Below are 26,997 nucleotides of genomic sequence, written 5' to 3' on the forward strand. Positions count from 1 at the left end.
ACTGTGGTGCCTTTTATAGGGGGTTGGATGTACATGCTAAATTTAGATCAGCTGAGACTGCTATGTATTTTCTCTTCTGTGAATTTTGCAATGAAATGTCCAGTTTTGAAAATGTGTTCTTTCAAGTGATATTTTTGGTGTATTTGCTAGCATTTACAGTGTTGTTCATATGTCTTAAATGCGTCAATAAGTGTTATCAATTTATTCTTATTTATATTTGTTATGAAGATACTTGAATACACAGCTTCTTTTGCTTCCATTGAACTGTAGCCTTAATTTTCTGTGTCAGATTTTTTTTCCTTTTGGCTTTCTATATGAATCCAGATATTGTATGGCTGAAGCATTATGATAGGGCTTTCCTTGGTGTATTGTGAAGCTCTTAAGTGAGATTGCTTAAAGCGTAGCATAAATAAGCAATTCTGAAATCTTYTTATTGTCCAGTTGAGAAAACAGTACTATAACTAGAAGAATGTTGTTTCTGTTGATGTTTATGTATAGATACATATTTTTATCTTATGCCTTGATTATGTTGTAATGTCTCTGAGAATGGAAGTGCAAGGACCCTATCTTCACATGCATTTTTGCCTGTTTTGTTCAAGATGCTATGTTGTAGCACTAGTACTGAGTATATTTAGCATCATTTCTTGCCCTTTAAATTGTAGGTCTTKTTTCTTATATATTAGCTTTTGTGTTGATGTGCTGTGGACCCTTTCCGGAAGGCTTTCTATTATTTACTGTTCAGAAGCACCTTTAGCTCTTTTCATGTGTTCTAACAAAGTAACTGCGTGTGTCAGAACATACATACAGCTTCAAATTTACCCRCCTGTAGAAGCGAGTGAAGGTTAAAGGTCTAGAAGCTCTTCTGGATGAAAGTAAGAACCTAGTATGCTTGGTGTTAAGATGAGAATATACTGGAAGGGATGACAAACCAGAAGATAAAGGAAACTTGTTTTTACCACTTTGTTTTAAAATAATATAGTCAATTTGGATTTGTGAAGATAATTAGTAATTGACTTCACATGGATTAGAATTTTTTTTAATAGAATTGACTGGGACAGGTATTCCTGCTGTGTGCTGCCCTTTCAGTCAGCACGATTTGGTTGATACAATGTTGAGCGCAGCTGAGGAAGTGAAGCCTTTGACTGGCGGGTGATACGGTAAARTGGGACAGCAAGGAGCTGTGGCTCCCAGGAAAGGAACTCTCAGTCCTATCTGCTAACAAAGGACAATTTCTGTTCAGCCTCTCTGCCTGCCATGAGAGGTTCTCAGACAGCATGCTACTTTACTGCCAGGATTTCTGTACTTTTCAAAATTCCTAAATATCAAAGCTGTTTGTGACCTCTCTTTGAGTGGACTGAAGTCCTTGCAAATAGAGGACAAGACACACTGGAATCACTCAGTTGAGCGAAGTGGTGGCGTTATACAATATTTTCTTAGAAGATCAGGATAAATCATTTCATACTTAACAGATCTGCTCTGTAAATAAACTGTTACGTGAGAATGTTGTCTGTCCTGAGTCTGTAAGTACTGTCCCTAAGATGTTGTGCACAGATGTCCTTTTGAGGATAAGATCCTTTGCTGATGTTCTACTTAAGCTTTTGGGATTGATCTGAATATTGTATCATGGATACCTTTTTATATGCCTATATTCTTGTCCTTAACTCTTTGATCAGAGGTTTCTCCTTTGCTGTCCTATGTATTAGCTCACTGGGTGTTTCCTCTTGAAGTCTTAAATGTTGTTTTGGACTCACCCTTTCTCTAGTCAAAGTATTGCTATGTAAATTCTGTAATCCTGTGAGTAGCTCTCTTTTTTCYAACTTGTCTTATGTGACTCATATCTAACAAAGACTGGCAACTTAAAGGGTAAGTACAAAATTAATACTTGCAGAGGCATGATACTCCATCCACTTTAAATCATACTATGGATGAACTGGATATTGTCATTTTGAAGTTTTTTTTTTCTTGTTTTTGCCTTGTGACTTGTTGAGAAACTGGGATTTTTTTTTTTTGAGTGTTTGACATAACAGATAAATCTGAAGTCTCTGTTTAAAATGATAGATCATAGTAAATCAACTATGTCCAGAACAGCAGAACATACTGGTTTTCTTTTCAGAGCCCAGTATCGCTGAGAAGAGTACTGGGATGTGATACTGAAGTGATTCCCAAGCCCTTTGCCTTCTTCAGCTACCTTGAGAGACTTAATGTCACTCTAGAGTTGTAGAGGCCTTCAGTATATGAAAATGGAGAGTATACTCTTTCATAAACAAAAGATGGGTATGGAAATTATGGTTGTGTATTTTGGCAATTTTTGTAGTATCTTACAAAGTAGCAAGGAAACTTGGATTTTTTTTTTTTTTTAATAAGTTCCCAACAAAGTACCGCATTTACTAAAATACAGTAAAATACTATCTTTTTAACTTGCATTTAAGTTTTGGTGCTTTATCCTGCTTTTGAAAGGCTGTGTTTTTTTGAGGAGTTTTTGGTGGTGATCTTTTACTATCTCTGTATTTAATATCTGTATTCTTTTTTGGCAGTATGTGATTTTGTGCATTGTAACTGTGACCTGACTGCTCAAACGTGTTGAAACTATTTTGGCTTGCCCTTCAGAACAGACTTCTTAATATCTCAGTTCTAAGCCTGCTAATTAGTAGTTAGCATTGGTCATAAATCAGAACTAAATACTATTTGTGTGTGCTGTGAATAGTATGGATTAGTAGAGTTTCTGACTTACTACATGAATATTTTTCTTGGCACTTTCTGTTTGAGGATTTATGAAACAGTGTTTGTTCAACAGTGATATTGCTCTGTTAAATTCACTGGATCTAAAATAGTATTTGGTCTGTGCTTTGACTTGAATAGTGACTTTAGAAAGAAGCAAGTAAAAGAAAAATTAAGGACAATTACAAAACCACGTTGGTGACTTGTTTTAATATTGCTATTTTATTTATAATTTTACATAAAACTTTCATACAAAAAGATTCTCAAGTATGTTGACTTCTTAAGAAGTCTTATAATGTGAGATCTTGTGGTGCATAATGATGTGTGACAGATACGAGTGTTTGCTACTCACTGGACCATCTTTCCTGTTTAGAGGTATGAGGACAGAGATTACATTAAGTTTCCTCCCGTATGATCCMAAAGTGCTAAATGCGTTTTCTTGGCATGTATAAATGTATGTTTCACAAAGTAGTACTTGGAGAGGTCTTGCCATTTTCTGCAGCTTATTGCTGTCTATTTAATGGACTAATGCTAGAGTTGTAAATAAAATGTATCCAGTGGATTATAGTATCTCTGAGATTTGAGTAGGAGTGTGGTTACAGAATAGCATAGTTTTACATAGGCTGTCTGTGTAATTTCTTGTCCCTGTTTGATAGTGGGCTCAAGTGGTTGCTCCTGAGAATTATTTTTCAAGTTAAAAGGTACTGTCAGCATTGGAATATTTCAGTTTTGTCTGTATGTGCGGGAGCCTCTCTGCTCTTCTGTGTGAATCTTGCTGCCTGGCCACCACCTAGTTTTGGTGCGGTGACTCTCAGCTCTTGAGGTTTGCCTTGGTTAGCTGAGAGAAGTAGGGATGGGGATGCACTGCTCTGCTGTAGCAGAAACAGCACTGCTGCACTTGAAGGGTGAAAGAGTAAACAGCCCAACAGAGAGGCTGTGTGTAAGGAAGTCGGAGTCCAGAAGCAATTAATACAAATACATATGAAATATGACTTAAGGGGAAAAAAACTGTTATGGATGTGTTCCTCTTTTAAATTGGTGATTACTAATTCAAAAGCCTACTTCGGTCCCTTCCCTGAGTGTAGGAAGTGAGACCCTTATGTTCTGAGGAAAAGGGAAATTTATGGTTCAATCCACAAAGGAAACAGAGACCTGCCTGTATGGCTGGATCTTCTCTCCAGTAAAATCTTTCAGATAACTAAGGCTGGAGTGATCAAGCAAAACTCATGGTTCCTCTCACTGAGGACAAATGAGCTTTTATATTTTACAGTTGGTGTCATTTGGCTGATCAGTTAGCACTAGTGTTACTGGCYGCCAAGTAACACTTACGTTCTGACCTGGCCAAATCACGTGTTAAATGGTTACATCTATAGCAGAGTTTTAATTCAGATCTTAACTTCGTTATTGAAGTGCATCTTTGTATTGTTCCGGTTTAGTGTGCTTTCATTCACATCACGGAGCAGTCTTGCAGCGTGTGAACTAGATTTCTTTCAGATAAAACTAAACCAGAAGATGCTGTCTGTGAATGCACCTAGTGGATTCCAACTGCCAATGGGCAATCAGTCCRTCTGGTTTGAAGCTTATGTTGAAGAGCATTTTTCTGAGGAAGAAAAGAAAGAGGAACTGAGGTAATTGCTTGGGAGGAAGTGACAGATGCTGGTATGTAGAAAACCACACCTAGTTCTGCTGGTTATGGAGCGGATGGTACAATAACAATATACAAAACTTCTGAACACTTCTATTGCAATAAAGCCCATATTAACGCTTTACAAATGAAGACAAATTTCTGAGCATCGCCATTATTCCAGTAAAAGCATAAACTTGACCTTAGGTGTTATCTGATTGTTTAGTTCTTGTAAAACAAGTTTCTATTTAAATTTTGCAGTGCTTGATTTATTCTTGCACTTAGGAAGGAGTCTGCTCTCTGTTAAGTGATGATGAATTCTTTAAAAAGAGGAAAAAGTAGGTTTCTACTAGGAAATTTTAGACACCTATGTGTTTTGTGTAGAAACTCTGAAAATCCACAAAAGCTCATTACAAACTTGACATGCAGACTGTAAGCTCTAACTTAACCATTTTGAGGAAAAAGCACTTTAGTATTATTCCATAATGTTATTGTCTTATTTTTCATTTTCGAAAACACAAGTTTGTGAGGTGAAGAGGAGGAGAACTGGAGGCCTAAGTCAGCATTCCTAAACTTATTTTGAATAATTTATCTATTATATTGTAATTGGCTGTTTGAGCCTCTCTGTTCCCCTGGCATTGAGATAAGGGTTACTGGTTCACTACTCTTTCAGACATGGTGGTGTCAACTGGTGCTCTTCTGGAGCATTTAGGTCTATAGCACTGGTATGCACAGGCCTGGCTTGATGCAACTTAATGTTGAGTGCTGAAGACAGGGCAGTAAAAGGTGGTATGGTTGCAGGTCAGGAGTTTGGGGGGAGTGTTTGGAGTTTAGTGGTATTTGGACCTCTCCCCACCCAGTGAAATTGACTGAACAACAACAACAAAAAAACCTCTATAGCCTGAATATCTCCCAACATTTCATGCAATCTTACATAAGCCTCATTAAATTGAACTAACCAGAATAGTTCTGAGCACTTTTACTGATAAATTGCTTTATCAACTGATGCAAACTTGACACTTGTAAGAGCTTCAGACTTTCTGATCTTAATGCTGTAAATGTGTAGCCTTGTTGTTTAGCATAGAAAGATAACAAGCCTTCAGCAGATCTCCAAAGCTAGGTTTGCTTTTCCTAATGGAGAAGTTGGCAAATAATTCTTTCTACTCTCTCAAGGATTGTGGATTATTAGTAATTTTCTTTCCTAATGGTTCCTGTTCATAACATTTGAACATGGGCAGTAAAGCATYGAAAAAGTATGCAGGAAGTTTGGTGTATCTGTAGTAGACTTGAAATTGTTCAGAATGTGTACTGAATAAAAGTCATTAGAGAGAGACAATTGTAATGATCTTTAAGAAAAGATCCTAATAGAAAAATGAAAGGGGTAAAAATCTCTTTAAAATCCGATCAGTAAGAAAGATGTGACTTTTTTTTGTGCTTCTGTACAAATACGGTCAAATTGACATGGCTTTGAACACTCTTGGCCTGATCTGAAGTATCAAATTTAATGATAGGGTATTTTACATCTGTTATCAGAGGCACTGTAGTTGAAAAGGTCCTTTGTATTTCTTTCTGTGCTGCAGCTATTACTGTTGTCTAACTGCCTTAAAGATCTGCATGTAGCTTTTTATGGACTGTTTAGATTTCTGAATGTTTCTAGGTAACAGTTCGGGTCCAAAAAAAAAAAAAAAAAAAAAAGAAACCCAAACCCAAAACCCTACCTTTACTTTGGGACTGAAAGAAAGTAACTTGTAGGCAGTTTCATTGCAAGTAGCCYTTTTTTAAAATTGTTGCAGTGAAGCTTTCAAATTAAAACGAACACAGAATTTTGTAGGAGATTTTTTCTTTATCTACTCTTTACCAAGTAGAACTGATTTGAGGACTTGAAGGAGTGACAGGTTAAAATTGGTTATTTTTGAAGAGATTTTTTAACTCGGATCTTTAATTGACTCAGATCTTTAAATGGGTTCCTATTGAGAAATATAGATGGGCACATTTTAGAAAACATTTTGACCCAGAAATGTGTCAACTTTGTTTAGGCTTTCGGGCATATATTAAGCGGTGGAAATGACACAGTTTAGGATCATGATGTGGTGGAAATGACACAGTTTAGGATCATGATGTGGGGGGAAGGGGAAGCTGTCAAATTCAAAAAGAGACAAGAGAATGTATTTTCTACTCTTCAGGCAGGAGGTTCCTTCTTTTCCAATAACCACAACATTAGCTAGCAGAGAAGGATTTCCCCTGCCCCTCCCAAGCTTTTCTATGTACTCAGAAGAAGAGGAGCACCCTCGTAGGGATTGCAGTGCTGCCTAGCAGATTGAGAGGAAATAGAATATTGTRAAGTGTAACTCTGGTAGGAAACGTGGCAAGATATTTCCAACTGTGATCAAATCCACTGCCATCTCCGTATCTGAACTATCTCTGGAGCAATTTAGGCCCATAATTTAAATTAAATATTATCAGGATGAGGGATGGATGGATTTGGTTGTGTAGTGCTTTTTTTTTTTTTTTTTTTTTTNTTTTTTTTTTTTTCCCCTAAAAAAAACTTTTCATGGAGACTTGGAAGGAAAGATAATGTTTTGGAGAGTAATAGCGATAACTTTGATCTTATTTTAGAGTARAGGTGGGTTTAGGTAAAACTTCTTTTTAGAATTTAGCTTGAAATACATAATGTGAGAAGGATGTATGTTGGAATTGTTTGTGGTGAGTTTATTTTGGGGAAGAATATTCTAGGGAGGGTAGGGGGCTTATTGATGTATTTTATAATGCAGCTTAGTGCAGCTGGGGAGCAAATATTTTTTGCTAAACTCTAAATCTTGCCTGAAACCATTTTCCATAGCATTCTGATTGATTTTTTTTTTCTGTGGGACTATTTAACTTCAATATAATTACATGCCAAGGTGACTAGTACTGCTTTGCCTGTGTGGTATCCAATTTGAACTCAGTTCACTTGTCTGTCCTTGTTTTCCCTCTTATTGGTCTGTTCATGTTTTCAGTGTTCAGATGTTCCATTCAGAAGCAGTATAGATTGGGGCTGTACTACATATATGTTATTTTCAGATGCAGCCAATTTTTTTAGTTGAAATTTCCTTGTACTTTTTTAGAAGCCTTTCCAACTGTCCCTTCTCCTAATCCTTTCCTCTACCCCCAGACCCAAACTCTGTTATTTTTTTATTGATTCTGGTGTATGCCTGCATGCTGATTTAYCTTTTGATGAATATTCATGTTATATTTATCTTACAGTGCAACATGACTACTGAATAYGGTTTCTTGCTTCTCATTCCCTTTCTCTTATCTTACTTCATTAGAGCTTTCTGGTGATCTGAACTTCGCTGTTATCTTGCCTTTAGTACTTTTGAGAACTGAGTAACAGTACACATACTCAGATACAAAATTTTGCCTTATTTTTTTCATTATGGTAAGTTAGAACAATAATTCACTTTACTAAAATTGTTAAAGTTTTCATTATACAAGGTTGTTGACTACAATGACTTGCTTTAGCTATATCCTTTGAATATAGCTAGGAAGAATTCAGAATTACATCTTTGGTTTCAGATTTGTTGGAATTTATTAGAATTACGRTTCCTTACCTCGTCTGGTTGCCTTTTTCATATTGATGCTAGTGGATTCTTTGGACAGGGCTCTTCTTCCACTAACCAATCTAAGGTGGCAAACTGTCTTTTTCTAGTCCTCCTTTGAGCGTTTTAATGCTGTAGTGTGACTAGCATTAAGTCCACTGGAAAACTAGAAMTGCTGTCTCCAAGATCACTGGTTCATTTGAGAGATTTTTGCACTGGAACATGCAACAACAATTAACACTGCCATCCTTAATGGATAAAATGCTGTGCAGAAAACCACTTTTTAATGTGGTATTACAGTCAGGATTAGACTTGTTTGTTCGGTAATTTCTGTGTGTGTGTGTGTGTGTGTGTGTGTGGTTCCCCCCCCCCCCAGCCCTTCAATAATTGCACATCAAAAAACTGTAAAATCTAAATGGATATTTTCACTTTGGTACTATGCGCTTATTACCATTTTTCAAAAGCAAGTTACTGACTTTCAGGACAATGAGACTTGAGTACTTTTTGTTGCAAAAATTTTGAATTTTTTCTTTTTTATGAAAAAATAAAAAGGAAAAAATAAAATTTTGCGTTCCATATATGATTATCTTTTAGTTTCTCTATAGAGAAATGAATCTCTGATTCAGTTTTATTTACAGTTACTGGAATTCGCATTGCACTATTTGTTAGTACAGTGGCAACCTTTTGAAAATGCTTGGATGAGAAAGTTCAGTTGACTCAAAGGATGCCAGTTGCTTAAGTGGGACTACAGAAATGATTATCTACAATTTTAAAGTATTTAAAGAGATTTGGCGCCAGAGGCATTTACGAAGTGTTGCTGTGGTTTAATTAGAGAAAAAATGTGATCTAAAAATAGTAACTGTTCCCTTAGGCTGTAGCTCAGACTTTACCCTGCCATCTATGCTGCTCTGAAAGAACTAATGGTGCTAGGCACAAATTGAATTAGTGTGAATCTAACTGGAGAGTTTTCTGGGAGCAGCAAGAAAGGTTAATCTTCAGTCAGGTTGCACCATGATAAAAAAAACTTCTGTCAGCATAGAGAAAGGGTGGCATGGAAGCTGAGATTTTTTTTTTTTTTAAGTGTCAGTATTGGCTGATATGACTTAGGTTTTTGGTCAGTTGTTGCAGAAACTTGTCAGAATGAACTTCAGCTCTATTGGATTTACATGGTTAGTTTTGGCTACAAATCTTYAGTTTACAGGTTAGCAACTATATTACAGTGGTTGTCGTGAAGATTCTACTTTTGAGATACTTTTTTCCTTACAGGAGTTTAAGTCCTCTATAATTGGAAGAGCAGCTTATCCTATGGAAAATTTCATGTTAAAAATAGTAAACGAAACTAAGTATAATTGATTCTGTAGGATATCATTTAAAAAATATTTCTAGGTAGATGTTCAAAAACTGTGTTTTGTGGACTCAGTAGCTAGCTGCCTAAAATTTTTGAAAGCTCGTAGGAGGAGGACAAACTGTAGCACTGTCTAGTTTAAGTCATGCATCAGACTAGTTGCTGCTAATGAATGCCTAACACATGTTTAGGTAACATGCCTTTGAGGTTAACCTCATGAAGCTCATAAAAAGGAAGTGTAAAGACCTGCACCTGGCAGGAAATAACCCCATGTACGAGTACAGGCTGGAGCCTGTACCAGCTGAACCAGTAAGCTCAAGAGCAGCTTTTTGGAGAAGGACCTGGTGTCCTGGTGGAAAACAAGGTGAATGTGAGCCAGCAATGCGTCCTTGTGGCAAAGAAGACCAATGATGTCCTGGGCTGCATTAGGAGGAACATTACCAGCAGGTCAAGGGAGGCCCTTCCCCCCTAGTCAGCACTGATGAGGTCACATCTGGAGTGAAGGATCCAGATGTGGGCTCCTAGTACACGAAAGACATAGACTTGCCAGAGCAAATCCAGCAAAGGGCCACAAATATGATTAAGGGACTGGAGCACCTTTCACATGAGCTGATGCTGAGAGAGCTGGGAATGCTCAGCCTGCGAAAGAGAAGGCTTAGAGGAATATTATCAATGTGTATAAACATCTGAGAAGAGGATGTCAAGACAACGAGGCCAGACTCTTCTCAGTGGTGTGCAGTGACAGGATGAGAGGCACTGGGCACAGACTGAAACACAGGAAGGTTCATCTGAACACAAAAAACATGTCTTCTCTGTGAGGATGATTGACCACTGGAACAGGTTGCTTAGAGAGGTGATGGAGTCTCTACCCTTGGAGATGCTCGGAATCCAGCTTGACACATGCTGTAGGTGACCCTGCTTGAGGTTGGACTAGGTGATAGTTGGACTAGGGATCCTTTCCAGCCCAAACTATTCTGTTGAAGCATTAATTGGTGCAGTTGCCTGGTCCAGTGTAGGATGAAGACCAGTCTTTGTTCCATGTTTTGTAAGTAAACTATCAATTTTATAAATAACATGCTATTTGACATAGAAGGAGTTTTGAGTTTAAATTGTTTAGGATATACATTTCAGACTGGAGACATTATTTGGATATGGAAATCTTTCTTGTATGTATTTTCAAGTGACTCCCTTAAGTTTTCATTAAATGAGGGACTTTCACATGTTTTAAATAGTAAATAACTATTAATCAAATCTGTCTTTCATTGGACTTGAAGCACAAAAGCTTGTTTGATTGATCTGTTTGTTTGGGTGCAGAGGGAAGACTCAATAGTCAAAGGCAGGTTTTTGAGGATGGCATGTGGGAAATGGGAAGCTTTTGCTGTGGAAGACCAAGATAAGACTTTAACTTTCGACTTGGATTTTGCAGTTGAAATGAACTGAAAATCTGTACTACTGCAAAGCTGATACTCTAACATCCAGAACATTAGGATATAGAGATTACTGGAATTTTTAATGTACTCCTAGCTGTACAGAAGTAAATAGTTCAAAATTGCCAGTGAAACCCAGGGCCTTAGAATAGCATAAACACTGGAACAGGAGATTCATTCAGATTTTTGTTACATTTTATGTTATGAAGAAGGGAAAAAAAAAAAAAAACCCTTTAAGGGATGCTGTTACTCTGTAGTGAAGGAGAAATAGCAAGATTTTTTCTTATTTTAGGTCTTGGAGACATACATTGACAAAAGTGTGGAATATTTCCAGAGTTGCTAATTTAGAGGAAACTGACTCTTGGCAAGTATTTTCTCACCACTTTTGTTTTGCATCAGTGCCAGACATAGCAGAAACCAATAGCTGACCACTCAGCAGACAGAGAGAGGAGAGAGGATGTCAAATTTGCCTTAACTTGTTGGGGTTTTTTTATTACATTGCATTTGACTAAATGATGTAAGAATTTGCATGAGAACACACTTTAAAAAATGTATTCTTATTTTCTATTTGTCCAAACTTATATTACGTCCTCACCTGTGGCAAAGTGCAAGCCCAAGGACTTCTCTAATTCTGCTTTCTTGGCTCTGGGCTGCATCTTCCCTCGCTGTCAGGAATTCCAAGAGGAATGCTGGTCTGCTTTCCAGATCTGTCTTTCACACTTCCATTGCAAAACATAACCAGCACACTAGATAGGTCTCACGATAAGGTGATACTCTCAGATATATCTACTTTCCTTTCAGCTTTCTAAATGTGTGYTCCTGTTGTTGGCTACAAATGGCTCCGTTTTCCTCTAAATATTTAGTAGAAAGCTAAATAGTGGTGGAGGCCAGGTGGAAGCAATGACTTAGCATTTAAGCAAAATAAATTTTTTTCACCATATTAAAAAAGATGTAATCTTGATGACAGAAGCTTATACTGACTATTTCAGCTTAGTTACACCATCATTATAGAAGGATAACTCATTTTATGGTGTAGCTTGCTTATGAAAAGAAAGGCATGTAACTGCCCCAAATATTTAAGTATCAAATTAGTGTATTTTGCCAAGATTATGTAGAAGTGATGGCATCGTTTCCAGCAGAACACATCTTTGATCATTTTGATCGTTGTTTTATTAAGACCAAACTAAATGTTGAGCAGTTTCATTAAAATCCCTCCCCTTTATCCTAACCTGCAGATGACATTGCTTTGACTCTTCAGTCCTTATTGACATAAAATAGTATCAATGGGATAAATTTGCAGACTCTTGTAAAGGAAGCTATTTGTATCCTCTTCTTGTTCCTTGAGCTCATTGAATGTCTTGTCCTGACATTGTTGCCTGTGTGGCATCTGCAATATGAAATGCTTACAAAGCCATTTAGAGGAGAAGGCTTTGAGAGGGAAGTCTTAAGATGTTAAAAGGATTTTGACCAGCACTAGAAATCTTCTGAGTCCAGTCTTCTAATGGACTTTGTGCATTGATTTAAAGCAGAACATTCCATCTGGGATATTTCCAGAGCATTCGGCACTTATTTCCAGTAATTCTGATTGTGTTTGTACATAATTTACAAGGGAAGCAGCTAACACAATGTTGAGTAAGTCAGTCTAGGTGCTCTTTGTAGATTTACGCAGAAGGCTTTCRTTATTTTTGTATAGATTAAAATCTGTTTCCTTCTTGTCCTCTTGAAGTTTCCTTTGATACCATGAACTTAAACTGTTGCTTAGTTGTATATGTGGGTTTTTTTTTTCCTTTTTTTTTTTGTTTTTTTTTAAACAAAACAGCTCAAACTTAAAGTTACTGCAAGCACAACATCTCTGGAGGTGAAGAAAACAGTACAGATATAGGATTAGCGTGTTAAAGAAGGTATAATATGCATCATTTCATCCCGCTTAAAAAGAAGTATTATAAAGCAACCTAGGCAAAGGAGGAAAGCATGGAGCGTATTAGGCAGAGCGGTATTCAGTCTCCAGAAATGAAGTGCTTGCAATAAGTTACAGTTGCAGCAGTTACAATTGTKTTTTTTCCCAAATAATGAAAGATCTTAATGTTGTTCTGATCTGTGGACTAATACACCTTTAGTTCCTGAATTAGCAGATGTTAGAAATTACTTGAAAGTATTTCTAGTCTATACAATGAGTCATGAATAGTAATGTACAGATAAGTTACTGTCTTCCTCATCTTTTCTTTTCTGAATTCATATTATTGGGAGATTTGTGATTGTACTCACTGCCATATGTCTTTCCAGAGAACAAGTCTAACTCTGCAGCTTTATCTCTAGAGGCACAGTTCTTCCAATCCAAGAAACAGTGTTCTCAGATGTATGCTTTCTTAGTTTTAAAAGAAAGCAATCCTCCTTTAGTGTCTTTCACATTTTCCTCTCTCCTCCCATTTTTTTTCATTTTAGACTAATATTTTTTAATTTTAGTTTTATGAAGGCTCTTTATTTTGCTGCCTGTAAAGTCTGTGGAAATCCAAGGTGCATGCTGCCTGCAGGGTTTAKCCAGAGAAGACTCTTATCCTGGAGCTCTGCATTTCTACATTTTTCAACTGAATCCCTCAGCCAGTTATTTCACAAATCAGTCGTGTTCAGKTTTTCCATTTAGGTCAATTTTGACAACTTTTTGTTATTTGCAGTATCTTTGCAACCACATTGCAGCATGACTATGGCACACTCAGCCATAGGAATTAGTTTTCTTTCAACAAGCCTAGAAAACAAAGCCAGGTAAGGTCTGACAGGCTTGAACTGCAAACACTAGTTGTGTGCTTGCAATATCATGTGAGCTTGGAAACTGAAGCTCATATTGTCCCATTTGCTATTGCTAGTACTAGATTTGAGTGGACCAAAGGTGTGTGTGGGAGTTACCTGTAKTCATGTTGAAAAACTCAGTGAAGAGAAACTGGTGATTTTACTACATTGATTTTGGTACACTAGAACTTCTCTGTGCTGAAAACTTGCTTCCTTTGGCTCATGTTTAATTAAATATCTTATCCTAGTAAAATGYCTACTTTGCAGACAAACTGTGTATCAGGATCAAAGCTTATATAGGTATTAAAGCAAAAGTGACTTTCTAGTGAAGTGCCACAGACTTTGGCTGTATGAATGCTTGTTCTGTTGTGAAAAAGAGATCTAGTTTTACATGTAGATTTTACATTTAGCCCCTCCTTTCTTTGGAAGCCTGTAGATTTGACTTACCTCATCTGTCTGGTGTTGACTTTCCCTCCTTATCCCACCCTTAAGCCCTTAACGCCCTACTTTGCTGGATCACTTCTTGCCTCACCATGTTGTGTTAATCATGGTGCAAATAGTGGGTTGGGAGTAGGGTACCGTTTTGTGTGACAGCAGCCAAATCCTAATCTGTTAAACTGCTGTTCCATGGCTGTTTTAATCTGTCTGTCATAGAAAGCTAGAATCACTTCTGCTTTGATTGAAAATAATACTGCTTTTAAGACACTACTTTGAGTCTGTTAGCATATTCTTCTGCAGTCTTTGCCTTCCCTTCTTTTAATGGATTTTCTGAATAATTTAAATGGCATCTTTAACCAGAATAATATGCCAACAGTCTGTCTCCAGTTGATGCACTTAAAATTTAAATTTTGCTCAAGGAAAATTGATGAAACTGTGTTACTGTGTGCTGAATATCAATATTTTGTTGTTGATGCAGCTGCTGATAGGCAAAAGCGAGTTTGTCTCCAGTATACTTCCTTACTACTGTGTTTCATTAGGATCAGCTTTGAGGATCTAATATATATTACTTCTATAAATTAGATCAGAATTTATGAAGTGGCRGAGCTTCAGCTCTCTTCCCTTTATGAACATTAAAAAACACAAGTTAAATGTTTGCAAGATGTCACTCAACGCTGTCCTGCATGAGGCTGTAGATGTGTGGAAGGAGCTGTGGAACACAGTTCRGTTCCCACTCCTCATTTCAATAGTTTTTACTGCATGTCCTTGTATATTTATCAAAATGAGAGTTCATTTTTTGTGGAGTGCTGAAGACAAGAACTGGCCTTTATGAAAGGTTATAAAATGAAACTTAAAAGCATTTTTGTAGTGTCTGTTTTGTGCTCATAATCTGTAATGACATGGCAGAGCATCTCTGCTGCCTTGAGAGGACTCTTCCTTCTGACYATTAGGTATATTTTGGTGTTCTGTGCATTTCTCTTGCTTTTTCATATTTGCTGTCAGCATTTATATTAATCCATGGTCTTATATGCAACTTTGATTGTTCATGTAGCCTTGTTTCTGTATAAGAGCTAACAACTGCGTGCTACGGTGGCATCAAAGTCACTGAGCATTTGCATAAAGCTGTAGGTGCTGGTGTGCATGTGTACTGTGAATATTGTACAGGATGAAAGATGATGAAATGCGTTATTTCTGTACCTTCTGACAAGCTTCCCCCTCCCTCACTTTAAATCACGATTATGAAACTAATGGGATTATATTTTAAGCAAGAACTGTCAAAATAGGTAGGACTTACAAAATGGAGGGAAAAATCTACCCCTGAACTAGCTCACCTGCTAGAAATAAAATACATTTACAGAATGTTTACATCAAAATCTATTCAAGCTATGGAAGAAAAACACCAGTTTTATATTGGATTTGATCTCYTCGTAATAACTTTGCCGTGATATGTTTGTATATGGGGTTATCAGGTGTACCAGAAGTCTGAAAAGTGTTGTTGAATATTTTCCTTATCGTAAAGTAATAAAGCATCTTGAGGTTGTATTTTTGCTATTAGTATTTTAAGTAGCTCTACATATTGGCTTCTGTTCTGCAATGGAAGCTTTGAAAAATCCGACACTTGCATGTCAGATTTTGGTGACTTGTCTCCAGTAAGCTACTAGCCACAGCAGGATCAGTTTTATTCTTGGCCACCGCAACTGTTAGCAGTTAACTCATCTTCTGAATCTAAAGTTCAAATGATTCTAAATTAATAGATACAGTGACTAGGACTGGGTCATGTTCTTGGTGACAATTCATGGAGCATACTTGGAGCAATTTAATGGAAGTTTTAGTTTACTATGCTGTGATTGCCATAAGTNTTTTTTTTTTTTTTTTTTTTTTTTCCTCGCAGATGGGTGGTACCTAGGCATTCTCTCAGTCTCATCTGGAACTTGGAAAAGCAACTTTAAATTCTTAAGTACGAATAGCATATGTGGTCACATTCTCAACTCTGCAGTTGTCACGTGGCATAAACATTAAATATTATTTGACTGATAGGCAACCAAGTAATTGTTGGTGAAGAGTCTGCAAATAAACTTCTGGTGAGATCGGCAAGAGTAATCATTTTTATTTAATGAAGAGGTAGAAAACAGTTTGCAGATAGTGCACTGAGATGACCAAATACAAATACTAGTTATCTAGATAATGATATGTTTAAGGAACTCTCATACGAGAGCACAAATCTAAGAATTTACATCATGTTTACAAGTTCAGTAGTTGGATTTTAGAAAACAAGATCCTAAAAACACTTAGGGATCATGATGGAAAACTAGCCCTGGCTTTTTGGAGCAGTGTGGTAGCCAGATGATGTGTGTTGCATTATCAGGAAATGTAATATATGAATGGGAGAGTGGCTCTCCAACAGGAGTTATGTGTAAAAGTGGAAATTAGGTTGCACTGTTCTGTTGTAGACATTTGAATAAGGATAATGGAAAAAATGGAGGTGATCAGGGCTGTGCCACACTCCCAAYGTGACAAAACAATGAATCATTAAGTTTTAAAGATAGCTTGATTCCTGTTATCAGGGCAAGAATATGCTTCATGTTGAAGTGCCTTTGTAATACTGAAGTCATAACGTATTTGATGGATAGAAGTTGAACTGGGGAAAAAAGCCACCTGAACACTACTTAGCTGTGGATAGTTTCTGTAACTAGTTATCTCGGAACAGGATTTTGTTTGCTTACAGGGAGTGACTTGGAAATGAAGGTAAAAGTCTGTAGGTTGATTTATACAGATGAGTTGATAACAATGGTCCCTAGTGTTTTTTTTTTTTTTTTTTTTTTTTTTTTTTTTTTAAAAAAAAACACCTTTGAGCACTTCCAGATCTCTCCATCTCTCCCTCCATTCCCAGGACCTCCAATTTGTTGCTCCATCTTCTAATTGTTAATTCTACATGCTGGACAGTATTTAATGTTATGCTGGACAGTATTTAATGTGGTTTGTAGGCTAGTCTAGTGATTCCCAGTGATCATTTCTAACCCAAAGATGTCTTCAAGAATATAAGCTTAATGGGCATTTCTCTCTTTCCCTTCCCCCAGTGTTACAACTGGCCTTCTTTTCCTTTAGGAAAAAGGAAAATACTTGATCAGTGTATCCTTCACTGAAGGAGAAGAAATTTGACTATCCAAGGTTAAATTTAAGTAATGTGCAGTGTGTCGTCTGCATAAAAATGTTATTTATCAACAGGTAAGCGTTAACCAAAGTATGAGAAAGGCTCCAGTATTTGTATATCAYTTAGAAGTTCATAGTCTTGAAGAGTTGGAGCTTTTGATTCCAACACTAGTTGTTAGTTTCACAAAAGATAAGATCTTCTGTCAGAGAGTAGCAGGAGCATAGTAGTAAAAGCATGTGCTTATTTCTACCAACAGGTGTGACAAACTCTGTATTTGGACATGACTACAGAGAAAAATAGCTTGAGAAAATGTTGAAAATTTGAAACATTCATTTGCTGTTAGTCATGAGACACAAAGTAATGAAGAAAACCTTCTGTATCTTTGGGAGAGCAATATATGAAACAGTGGGAAAGCGAGGGCTTGGTAAAGACAGTCAACAGTAGTCAGATACAAATAATAAAGTTCTTGGACTCAGAATTACCCTGCAAAGTGAAACTAATAYTGTGGTTTTTGGTCCCGCCTCACCCCAAAATCAAATCATATTTTGTACTGAAATCAGAAAACTCAAGATATTGCTGAAAATCACTCACTAAATTAGACAACTGGATCCGACTGTGCCTTATGATGCACATGTTTGATTGCAAGCTATTACTGCTTGAGTAGTTTTGTCATCTTGCAGTCCTATGCTATCGTATAACGGCGAAGGTGCATTAGTTGGATCTAGATTTTTGTCATGTTAAGGCAAAGTAAATTTAATTTGTTTTCATTGTTTTCCTATGTTTTGTTGCAGAATTCGTAACCTAGGCAATCTTGTGAAGCTGCATCCCAAACTTTTTCAGTAGGGAGAGTTTGGGTTGAACAAGCTTCTACATAGGAAAAGCAATATTTCTTTGTTAACATATTTTTTCTAAGATCTGAATATTTAAAAATTTATGTGCAAAAAGGTGGCTTGTTTTGGTCAAATACTTAGTTTCTCCAATTCTGCTTCCACTGTAGTCAGCAGAAGAAATTCTCTTTTGATTGCAGTGGAAGCAGAGTGACTTCTTGTGCAGTATTGAAACTTAGTTATGTATTCTTTTTCTTGTGGTTTCTGTATAACTGTTTTATTGAAACTGGAAGTCTTTTGCTACCCTCACAGGTGTTAACTATAATGTCATCTAAGGCACAGCTACAGCCTGGATTGACTAACTTATAATACTTCAACTGGTAGCAGTTAAGCAGTCTAGACTGCTCCAATCTGTACTGGCTGATTAAAGTTAGTATGAGCATGTGTATCTCGAAGGCGGGGCAGCTGTGAGAASGAGATTGTATGTAAAGGAGGCCAGCACACTTCTCTTTTCAGCGACATCAGCTCAAAGCTGCCTTTTCATCCTTATTGTAGTAAGGGGGAGGGGGGGAAAGATGTGCCAGGGCTTTATTACTACAATAATCCAGGAGCAAATCTTTATGGAAGGCTACAGCTGCAGTCACCAGCTAGGCTGAGCTGCTGATTTTTCATCAGATGCCTTTGAAGTTTCACAATCTTACTTCCATATGTTGAATTTCAATGGCAACTTGGCAAGCAGTGTAATCTTTGGAAAAGGTGGTTTTGTGTGTTCCGCTCTGGAGTTTGTAAAGTATTGTGAGCAGCATAAGTGCAGTAGGTGGGAGAAGGAGAAAGGCCAACTCTTTGTATATTGAAGTACTTCCAGAATCTGATACACRAATGTTTTGCTGCAGCCCATAAATCTGTCTTTACTAATGCAGTAGAAAACCTTTTGAGAGCTTACTGTCAACTAAAAAAGTAATCTTCACTGAAAGAGTATGAACTGTACATTGCAAAGTTGGAGGGGTTGGTAGGATGGGCTAAATAACTCTGGTTTAACTTGAATGATGTGTGTACCTTGAGCAGAGTTCTGAGTTGAAGATTTAACTTCAAAGCGGCTGCAGCTATGAATTTGTAAATCTGAGCCTTTCAGGAGCTTCTTTTTGTTGCAAATTTAGTAGGGAAGCATTTGAACTGAAGCTGACCCTGCCCTAAAGACCTTGCAAGTTAAGAGTAGAATACATGCATCTTTTGTAATCCTATATTGCAGACTCTGTATTTACCAAATAGTTCTGAAATGTGCAACGCATCTGGCTGCAGGAAAAGGCAACATCTGTAATGGTAGCGATGAAATGTTTGTCAGCAAACCTGTCCCTACTGGCTCTCACTTAGCTGTCATTTTGGAGTGGGTTTTCCTAGCAGTGCTAGCTTGAGGTTATAGTTTGAGTAAGGTCATCTTGTTCCCTAGACTGATGTGGCTTGTCCCCGCACCATAGCCAGTGTGTGTTTGAYGTGGGACCGGCTCATCTGTCAGGCAGGGTGGGGTTGGAAGTGCTACTAATCATGCAGGCAGCCTGCAAGAGTTGCAGCATTTCATCAGCTGCTAATCCACTTACTGGACAGCTAATCAGATTGTGCCATTCAGCGTGGCGGAGGCTTTGAGCTCCACAACGGTAATTGAGATGGCTGATGCGCGTAAACTAGCTGGTGTATGAAATCGAGCCAGCTATTACAGTGAAGATAAGGTCTTGTCTGCTAAGGTTCGTAGCTACAAGCACTAATGTGAGCTTTTTGTTTCGTAAGTCTTTCTTACTCGTGTTTCCACAGCACACCTGTCTTGATGTATCTTAGAGGTTTTTTTTTTATTTAGCTTTTAATTAACCAGTAGCTGCTTGAGGATGAGAGAAGTAATGTTTTTTTCATAAAGGAATAGGGGCAGTGTAGCTTGCTCGCCTTCCTTAGGGAAAAAAAAAATGCCTTTAGTAGCTCGCATCCACATTCACTTGCTTATGAGCAAATTTCTCCAACACTATCTCTGTTCAGGTCTAATAGCACCTTAAAAACAGGAAACATGATTATTGTATACCTTTTTGGTTTCTTTCTTACGCCAATGTGAACTGTCGTGTTGAACCAGTTTCTTTACAGTAGAAAAACAACTAAAAGACTTGGTTTGTTAAGTATTGCATAAGTAGTTAATCTTGAATTCTTCTTGTTCCTGTGTCTGTAGAGCTGTAAATGGAGGATAGGTTTTGCTGTGGGCTTCATRACTATATTCATTTGGATTGTCATGGAAATAACATTTCCTGATCTTTTAGCAAGGCTTATGAAAAAATTACCAAAAAAAAAAAGAAAAGAAAAGAAAAGAAAAAAAATCCAACCTCTTCCATTGCCCCAACCAAAAAAAAAAGCAAAAAAAATAACAGGCTAACCTCATAGTTTTGGAATTTGGTTTTAGCTCTTGTGGGTTTGGTAATTGGACCAAAATAATCTTGATCTTTCTCCCCTTCCATGCTAGCATTTTCCCCTTCTACCCTATTAGAAGGTAAGACCCTCTAATACTTGAAATAAAGGAGAGCRTTGTGATGGAAAGTAGTACCAGGAAAGTAGCTAGTTTATAAAGTTTCATGTGGGCAATATTTTATTGGTGTATCTTGGAGGGAGGAGGAGAAACCCTAAATGCATTCAATACTTAACAGCTTCCTAGATTCTGACCAGAAAAATGAACGTCTGTAGAATCCATCAGTGACAATTAGATTTTTCTGTATAAAATATTCAAGTTTTTACTTGAAATTGAAAAAAAAATGTAGGTTCTGGAAACCTCAGAGGATGGGGAATGTTTTTAAGTGTTACATTTTAAGACTATTTGAAATACAGATTTAAAATACTTATACCATGTGTGATATTTCTGGTTTTACTGAAACTATTTTGTTTTCTTCTAGGTGAATCTGGACTGGGAAAATCAACATTAATCAACTCATTATTCTTAACAGAATTGTATTCCCCAGAGTATCCAGGTCCTTCACACAGAATTAAAAAGACTGTACAGGTATGTGCTGGGGGGGGCAACTTTAACTGCAGCTTTAATAAGGTAACTTGCAATTTAGTAACATCGACAATACAGTTGCAATACAAGTATGTTTGTTTAAATAAGGTCAACAATAATTTGAAATGCTAAGAAATACTCAGTGTCATTCAGCCTATGTTAACTATGAAAAATATTATGTTGTGGAACTTGTAGCTTGTTGGAGCATGGGATCCCTTCAGGAAAATACTTTGAGTGCTGCCTGTATTCTAGGAAAGTCACATGGATGCAGTCCCATTAGAAAAAGGAATGTTTTAATGTCGGTTAAACTGTTGAGAATTTCTGCGGAAATACTTAAATGTAAAGCTCTGACTGTTTAAGTTCCTTTTAAAGGAATTGACATGAATGCAATGACCTATTGTGTAAAGGTACCTGACAACCTTCTGCAATGTGAATAATCCATTTTTACCTATTATACCTATTCAGATTGTTATTCTGAAACTTATCTTGGGCTAGGGTGAAAATGACTGACTTTATGTACTAGACTTAAAGTAGGCAAAGAAAATGTTACCGCAAGTGCATGACAAAATGTAGTATTAAAGCCTGAAAAAAATTAATTCATGTAGCATTTTGCTACTGATCAATTTATTTTCTCAAGAAAAGTAGCATGCTTTTTGTATTATGAAAAGATTGCTTAAATATTAAGAAATAGCTAAATAGCTTCTTCTTAGTGTTGTGGATAGTGTATAGGTAATCACTGCTTCTTAGTGGGATATTTTTCTGCCTCCACAGTTGAGCAGCTAAATAAGATAATTGAGCTCTGTTCATCTCCCTTGATGCGAATCTGACACTTTTCTTTAAGCTGAAGACTATCACAAGCTGACGGTAGCCCATAATAATCTAATCTTATTCTGATGTGGACCAARGGGTGTTCATAACTGCTGCCCTTGTCCTGCAGAGTTCCTCCAGCTGTGAAACATGGCAAAGTCTCACATCACCTCCACTGTCAGAATTAATTGTGTTACAAAGTGATTAAGCAGCATTAGGTTTGAGTTAATAAGTACTTCAGACATTAAGCAGTAGCTTTAAAACTTGATGCTTTTTTTTATTCAATAGAATTGAATAACTGTGCTCCAGTGCTATGATCTASTGACTTCAGTGTTTTGAGGAGGGGAGTATTTTTTTATGCAGTCTTAGCATTTGGGTAAATTACTAAAGAGCCAAGAACTTAGTTATGCTATTATTTAAGACGGTTAAATTAAATTACTTGTCTGTTAGTTCAACATCAGTCTTGAATTCTAATATAAAATGTGTTGTTTGCAGAACATTGTTTTGTATTTCAAAGAAAACTTGTGGAAATCCTGATTTGACAGTATATTTACATTTCTCTGAGAATTAATCRTGTGTGTTAGGCTAGTTTATCAGTTTGATAGAAAACCACTACAAAATAGACTTTAATGCCTCTGTTAACAAGTTTTTGACTTACCTGAATTAAGTGTGTTGCATTTATGTACCTTTTTGAGAGATGAGAGCTAGAATGGAAAAGAGATGCAAATARTTAAGCTCTGGTCTAAGACTTCCTAATGCAAAATAGTGAAGCTCTATGAACACTGGAAGAACTTTGTAAAAGAGTAACTATTTTTTTAGTAGAAGAGAGATTTACTGTGACTTCATTATTGTTGATTAAACACTGGCATTTGAAGCTAAACCAATTCAGGTTGTGTTCACTTACCTAAACTCTGATTTAAGTAACTTAGGGGTGTGTTGGATTCCCTGGCATTGAAAGATTTTTAATTGGGAAAAATCGTAGGAAGAAATTGAATAAAAACTAACAAACGAAGTTACAGGACACTTTTTAAAGATAACCCCATCCATCCATCTATCCATCTGTCCCTGGCTCCAGGTGCTTTGATAAGAAGAAAACTAAACTAAAATAGCTTATGTGTTGATTTTGGACTCTGAGTTAAGTTCTTTTATCTGGTAGGTGGCAAGCTTAGATGCTCTAACCGTCCTGGACCTTTGAGTTCTTCAGAGAGTGYGTGTATGTGTGTGTATATATAYATATTATTAATTTACTGGTTGAAGGCAGAGGGTTGGACCTGCACACTTTTCAGGAAGCTTCATTTGATTTTTTAGGCATTTAAAGCTCAAACAAAAACAGGCACTTGAACAGGGACATGACTGAAAAGCCTTTAGATATTTCTCTGCTTCCCCATGTGGATGAAAGCCTTGGAGGGTCTTGGAGGGTTAGCTGAAATAGTTTTTCAGTAGTGAATTAGGGTCTATTATGATTTAGTAAATAACATGACTGGAATACGGTATATTTAAAGGCCACTCCTGACCCTTAGGGACCATTGCTTACTTTATCTAGAAAGGCTATTTCTTTTTTTGTTCAAATAAACTTGTAGTGTGCTGTGCTTTGCTTTACTTTCAGCTAATTCTTGTGATGACTGAAAAATCAGTAAGCATAGCATTCTATATTGGAAACTAAAACTGTCTTTCAGTGTCAGTGTCTTAGGGAGGATAAAACTGTTTCCTACCACAACCTTGAAAACTGCGTGGGCTAGCAGCTGTGGCTGATGTGCATGTGATTCCAGTCAAATATTAAATCAAAGAATTAACAGTGGGAGCCACTGTTTGGATCCATGGGATTTGTACTCTGTGCTGATGTTAACCGTTTTATGTTGAAATTCAGGATATTGAGTTTTTTCTACAGTTGTATATCCTTAGCTACTGTGTGCCTAAGTTGTTCATTGTTTACACGGATTGGAACAGTCCTTGAGAAAGGAGGACAAATTCTTGGTGTGCCATTGGTGATTTATATTCCAGCAGACGTCTGTTAAAACTATAGTGATACTAGAAGATACAATGGTGACCTATTCATTTATTTTGTAGGACACAAATGAGATGGACCACCAGAGCATCCTAAAATCCTGGTGATGATAATTGCTGCCTCTTAATATATCAGGAGCCGTTATTGATCAGTATTTATGTAGTAAAGATGGATAAATTCATCTGTCCCATTCAGATAATTACAAACTGTGATTTGGGCAGTGCTTGAAAACAACAGAAGTTTTTAGTGCTGTCTTATCAGTTGTATGCATTTCATGCAAAAAATAGAAAAACAGTTGATATGAAATGGCTTGGTGTCAGATGAATTCAAAGGAAACTTCTTCAAAAATGATGAGGTATGAAGTATGTTTTCTCTGATCATTAGTTAACTAGCTAAAATGGAGTATGGTAAAGGATTGTTTAATCCATTAAAAGTGGGCAAGCTACAGCATATATAACTTCACAGAATGTGTAGTACTGCAAAATAGGCCAGTGTGACCTGGTTAACTGGAGTGCGTGGGAAAATGGTAATTTGGGATGATTTTCATTTTCTTTCTTTTTTTTTTTTTTAAAAAAAAAAAGTTTTAAATTCCAAGACTTGAACTAATGTTTTCCATGAATCCCTTGGGAATACTTGTGAAACCAGATGATAGGATGCAGTTGGAGTTTTAAGTATGAATGACACTAGTTTACAGTGATTTTTCTGGATCTTTTCCAGATGTTGCTGCTTGCTATGTCTTTGACCATGTATGGACATATTCATTTAGGGCACAACAGAAAAATAACTTCACAGAGGCTTTGTGGCAGGTTCTTCATCTAATGTTTTTCATCAGCTGTGTTCTCTCTCACAGTGGATATGATCTGATTATCCACAATCCACGTATAGGGCACTGAATTTGACCTGCTAATATTTCCTATTCTGTAGGTAATAGAAAACCTTGCTCTGATAGCAAGATACCTACATGAATTTATGAAAAGCATTATTTTTGTGGACAATTTATATAATCCTCACCTAGATGCACCAAGTGAAGTATTAGTACTGTCTGCAGAGATGCAGTTTCTGTAGCCCATTTATCAGAAGTTGACTTCATGAATTTAGTCACACTTAAATTTTACAAGCATACAGAATCAGGAAAAATGTTTGATGTGACATTTCTTTACCTTTGATATAAATATGCATTCAAGATAAACTTCTAATTTTTTTATTTTGTAAAAGCATCCTATTCTGAGTGCATAGTTACTTAATCGTTTGGGGGGGGGGGGGATTTTTGTGCTAGCAAACAAGGCTGATACCTTGTACCACTTGGCAAAAGTAGAAATGTTAATGTTATCTGTAGTATTTTGAAAGTGTTATGGCTTCTTGTACTCAGAGAACTTGATTATATTGAGGATTGTGTGTTTATTGTATACAAGATAGCAAAAAGAATGCAAGGAATCAGAAGTTAATCTCCTTCATGCTAAAGCTTATGAGTAAGTAGTAAACTTTTGACTGAGTTGACTCTATGGCTGGGGATTTCTGTCCTGAGTTCTGGCATCAACTGTGTACAACAAAATTTTTCTGTAGATTCTGAGGGGAAAAAAAAAATCACATTCACCAAATAACATCAACTTAAGTTTAAAAAAATGTTTTATATATTCCCAGATTCTCACTGCTTTGGGCTGGACATTTGTGGAATGTCGTATAGTTAGTGGAAGGGTAACTTAGTGTTATCTAAGCCTGTTGGTTTAAAAAAAAAAAAAAGTGCATTTTAACTTTGCAGTTAGGCCTGGTTGAGTAGGAGGTTGGACTCACTGGCCTCAAAGTCCACTGTGATTATCATCCTGATCACCTGGTGTTGGAGACTCTTGTTTTAATCAAGAAGTTTTACTGATGTTTTGTTACTTTTTTTGTTGGCTGAAGAACCAGCTTGTGAAGACTGCGTGCTGTAGATAGCCGTGATTCATTTGCTGAGACTTAGCAGCAAAATGATCTGACTTGGCGTATGAGGACGGAAGGATCCTTACTGATGAGTAGAAAAAAAAAAAAAAAAAGGAACTTGATTCTATGTATTCAGAGGTTAAATATGGCACTTTCTCAGCAGTGATCTGTGTTTCTACACATCCTCTTCTGAATTATAATCAGTGTTTTACTTGTGCAGGAGGTGTTTAATTTGACTCTCTACAGGAGCGTTCCTTCACCCTGTAGATCTAAGTTGCATTGTATAACCAGCGCTTGCGACGTGCTTGCGACATTTTCAGGTGTGGTTGTGAGTTGGTCCATTTCAGCTGCACAATTAGGTATGGGCAAGCAGTTGATCAAGCAGCACTAACACAATCTCTGTGAGACCTGTAAGAGTTGGTCAAGAGACCATCCAGATGGGACTTACTGTGCAAGTTTTTACTCTCCCTAAAAGTTCAGTACTGAATGTTATTGCAGATATTCACTCAAAGTTATATTTGAATTTCTTTTCTCTCTCCATTTGGGGATCAAGGGGCTTAAGATTGGCAATTGGTGATTTGATGTACGTCTGCATTTTTGTGTGGCCACTTACTGTTATGAATAATTTGCTTGCCTGAGTGATACTGGTATTCACAACCTCTTAATTTTGGCCATGTTACTTGAATATCTATCTAGAAAAGTGTCACTAGTAATTTAATAGAAATTGTCTTAGTATCAGGAAGACTACGATTAAATGTGAGAGAGTTGTGAAAGAGTCAAAATGCTGACTTGAATTTGTCATTTCCTACAGTTATAGATCACACTGATAACACTGTACTTGTGGGGTTTTTTTGTTTTGCTTTGTTTTAAACTGAGTGATACTTTCTCAGGCACCTGCCATTGGTATTTTATGTAATTATAGGATAGGATATTAGTACCTCATTTYGGGGAAAGAAGAGAAAGAAGCCCACTTGCTGTTTAGCTTAAATTTCTAGGATCTGTTTCATGGTATGCTTAATGCAAACTGACTCTGAGCTGTACCGCAGGTGAGTGGCCGCAACCTGAGCGCGCCGTTCCCACAGCTGCGTTCTGCATCCTACCTTGTGCTGGTGCAGTTGCCTTGTGAGTCAGTTTTCCATCAGGGACTGGAGCTAACAGAAAAGCAATCTGGCCTGGCCCAGGAGATCGAGCTCTAGCGCAAAAGGGCAGAGTGAGTGACAGGGAGAACTGTGTTGCTTGGGAGCAGATTGCAGTGAGATTATATTACCTTCTAACCTTAATGTATTTTTAACAGGAAGGCATCATTTTTTAGGATTCCATTTCCCAAGCATTATACTAACTGAGGACAAATAAA

General features: G+C 37.0%; 1 protein-coding gene across 2 annotated transcripts in view; it reads left to right on the top strand.

Moving 5' to 3' along the window:
• Positions 1–26,997, top strand: part of SEPTIN7 (septin 7) — a 70,703-nt gene that overhangs the window by 18,993 nt on the left and 24,713 nt on the right. For both annotated transcript variants that reach the window (XM_085309137.1, XM_085309138.1), the window contains exon 3: positions 20,811–20,917. In XM_085309137.1, coding sequence (XP_085165263.1) covers positions 20,811–20,917 — 107 coding nt within the window. The remainder of the gene's footprint in view (positions 1–20,810; positions 20,918–26,997) is intronic.

Source organism: Rhea americana, unplaced genomic scaffold (assembly GCF_003343005.1).
Source record: "Rhea americana isolate MKP2758 unplaced genomic scaffold, rheAme1 scaffold_291, whole genome shotgun sequence".
Lineage (NCBI taxonomy): Eukaryota > Metazoa > Chordata > Aves > Rheiformes > Rheidae > Rhea > Rhea americana.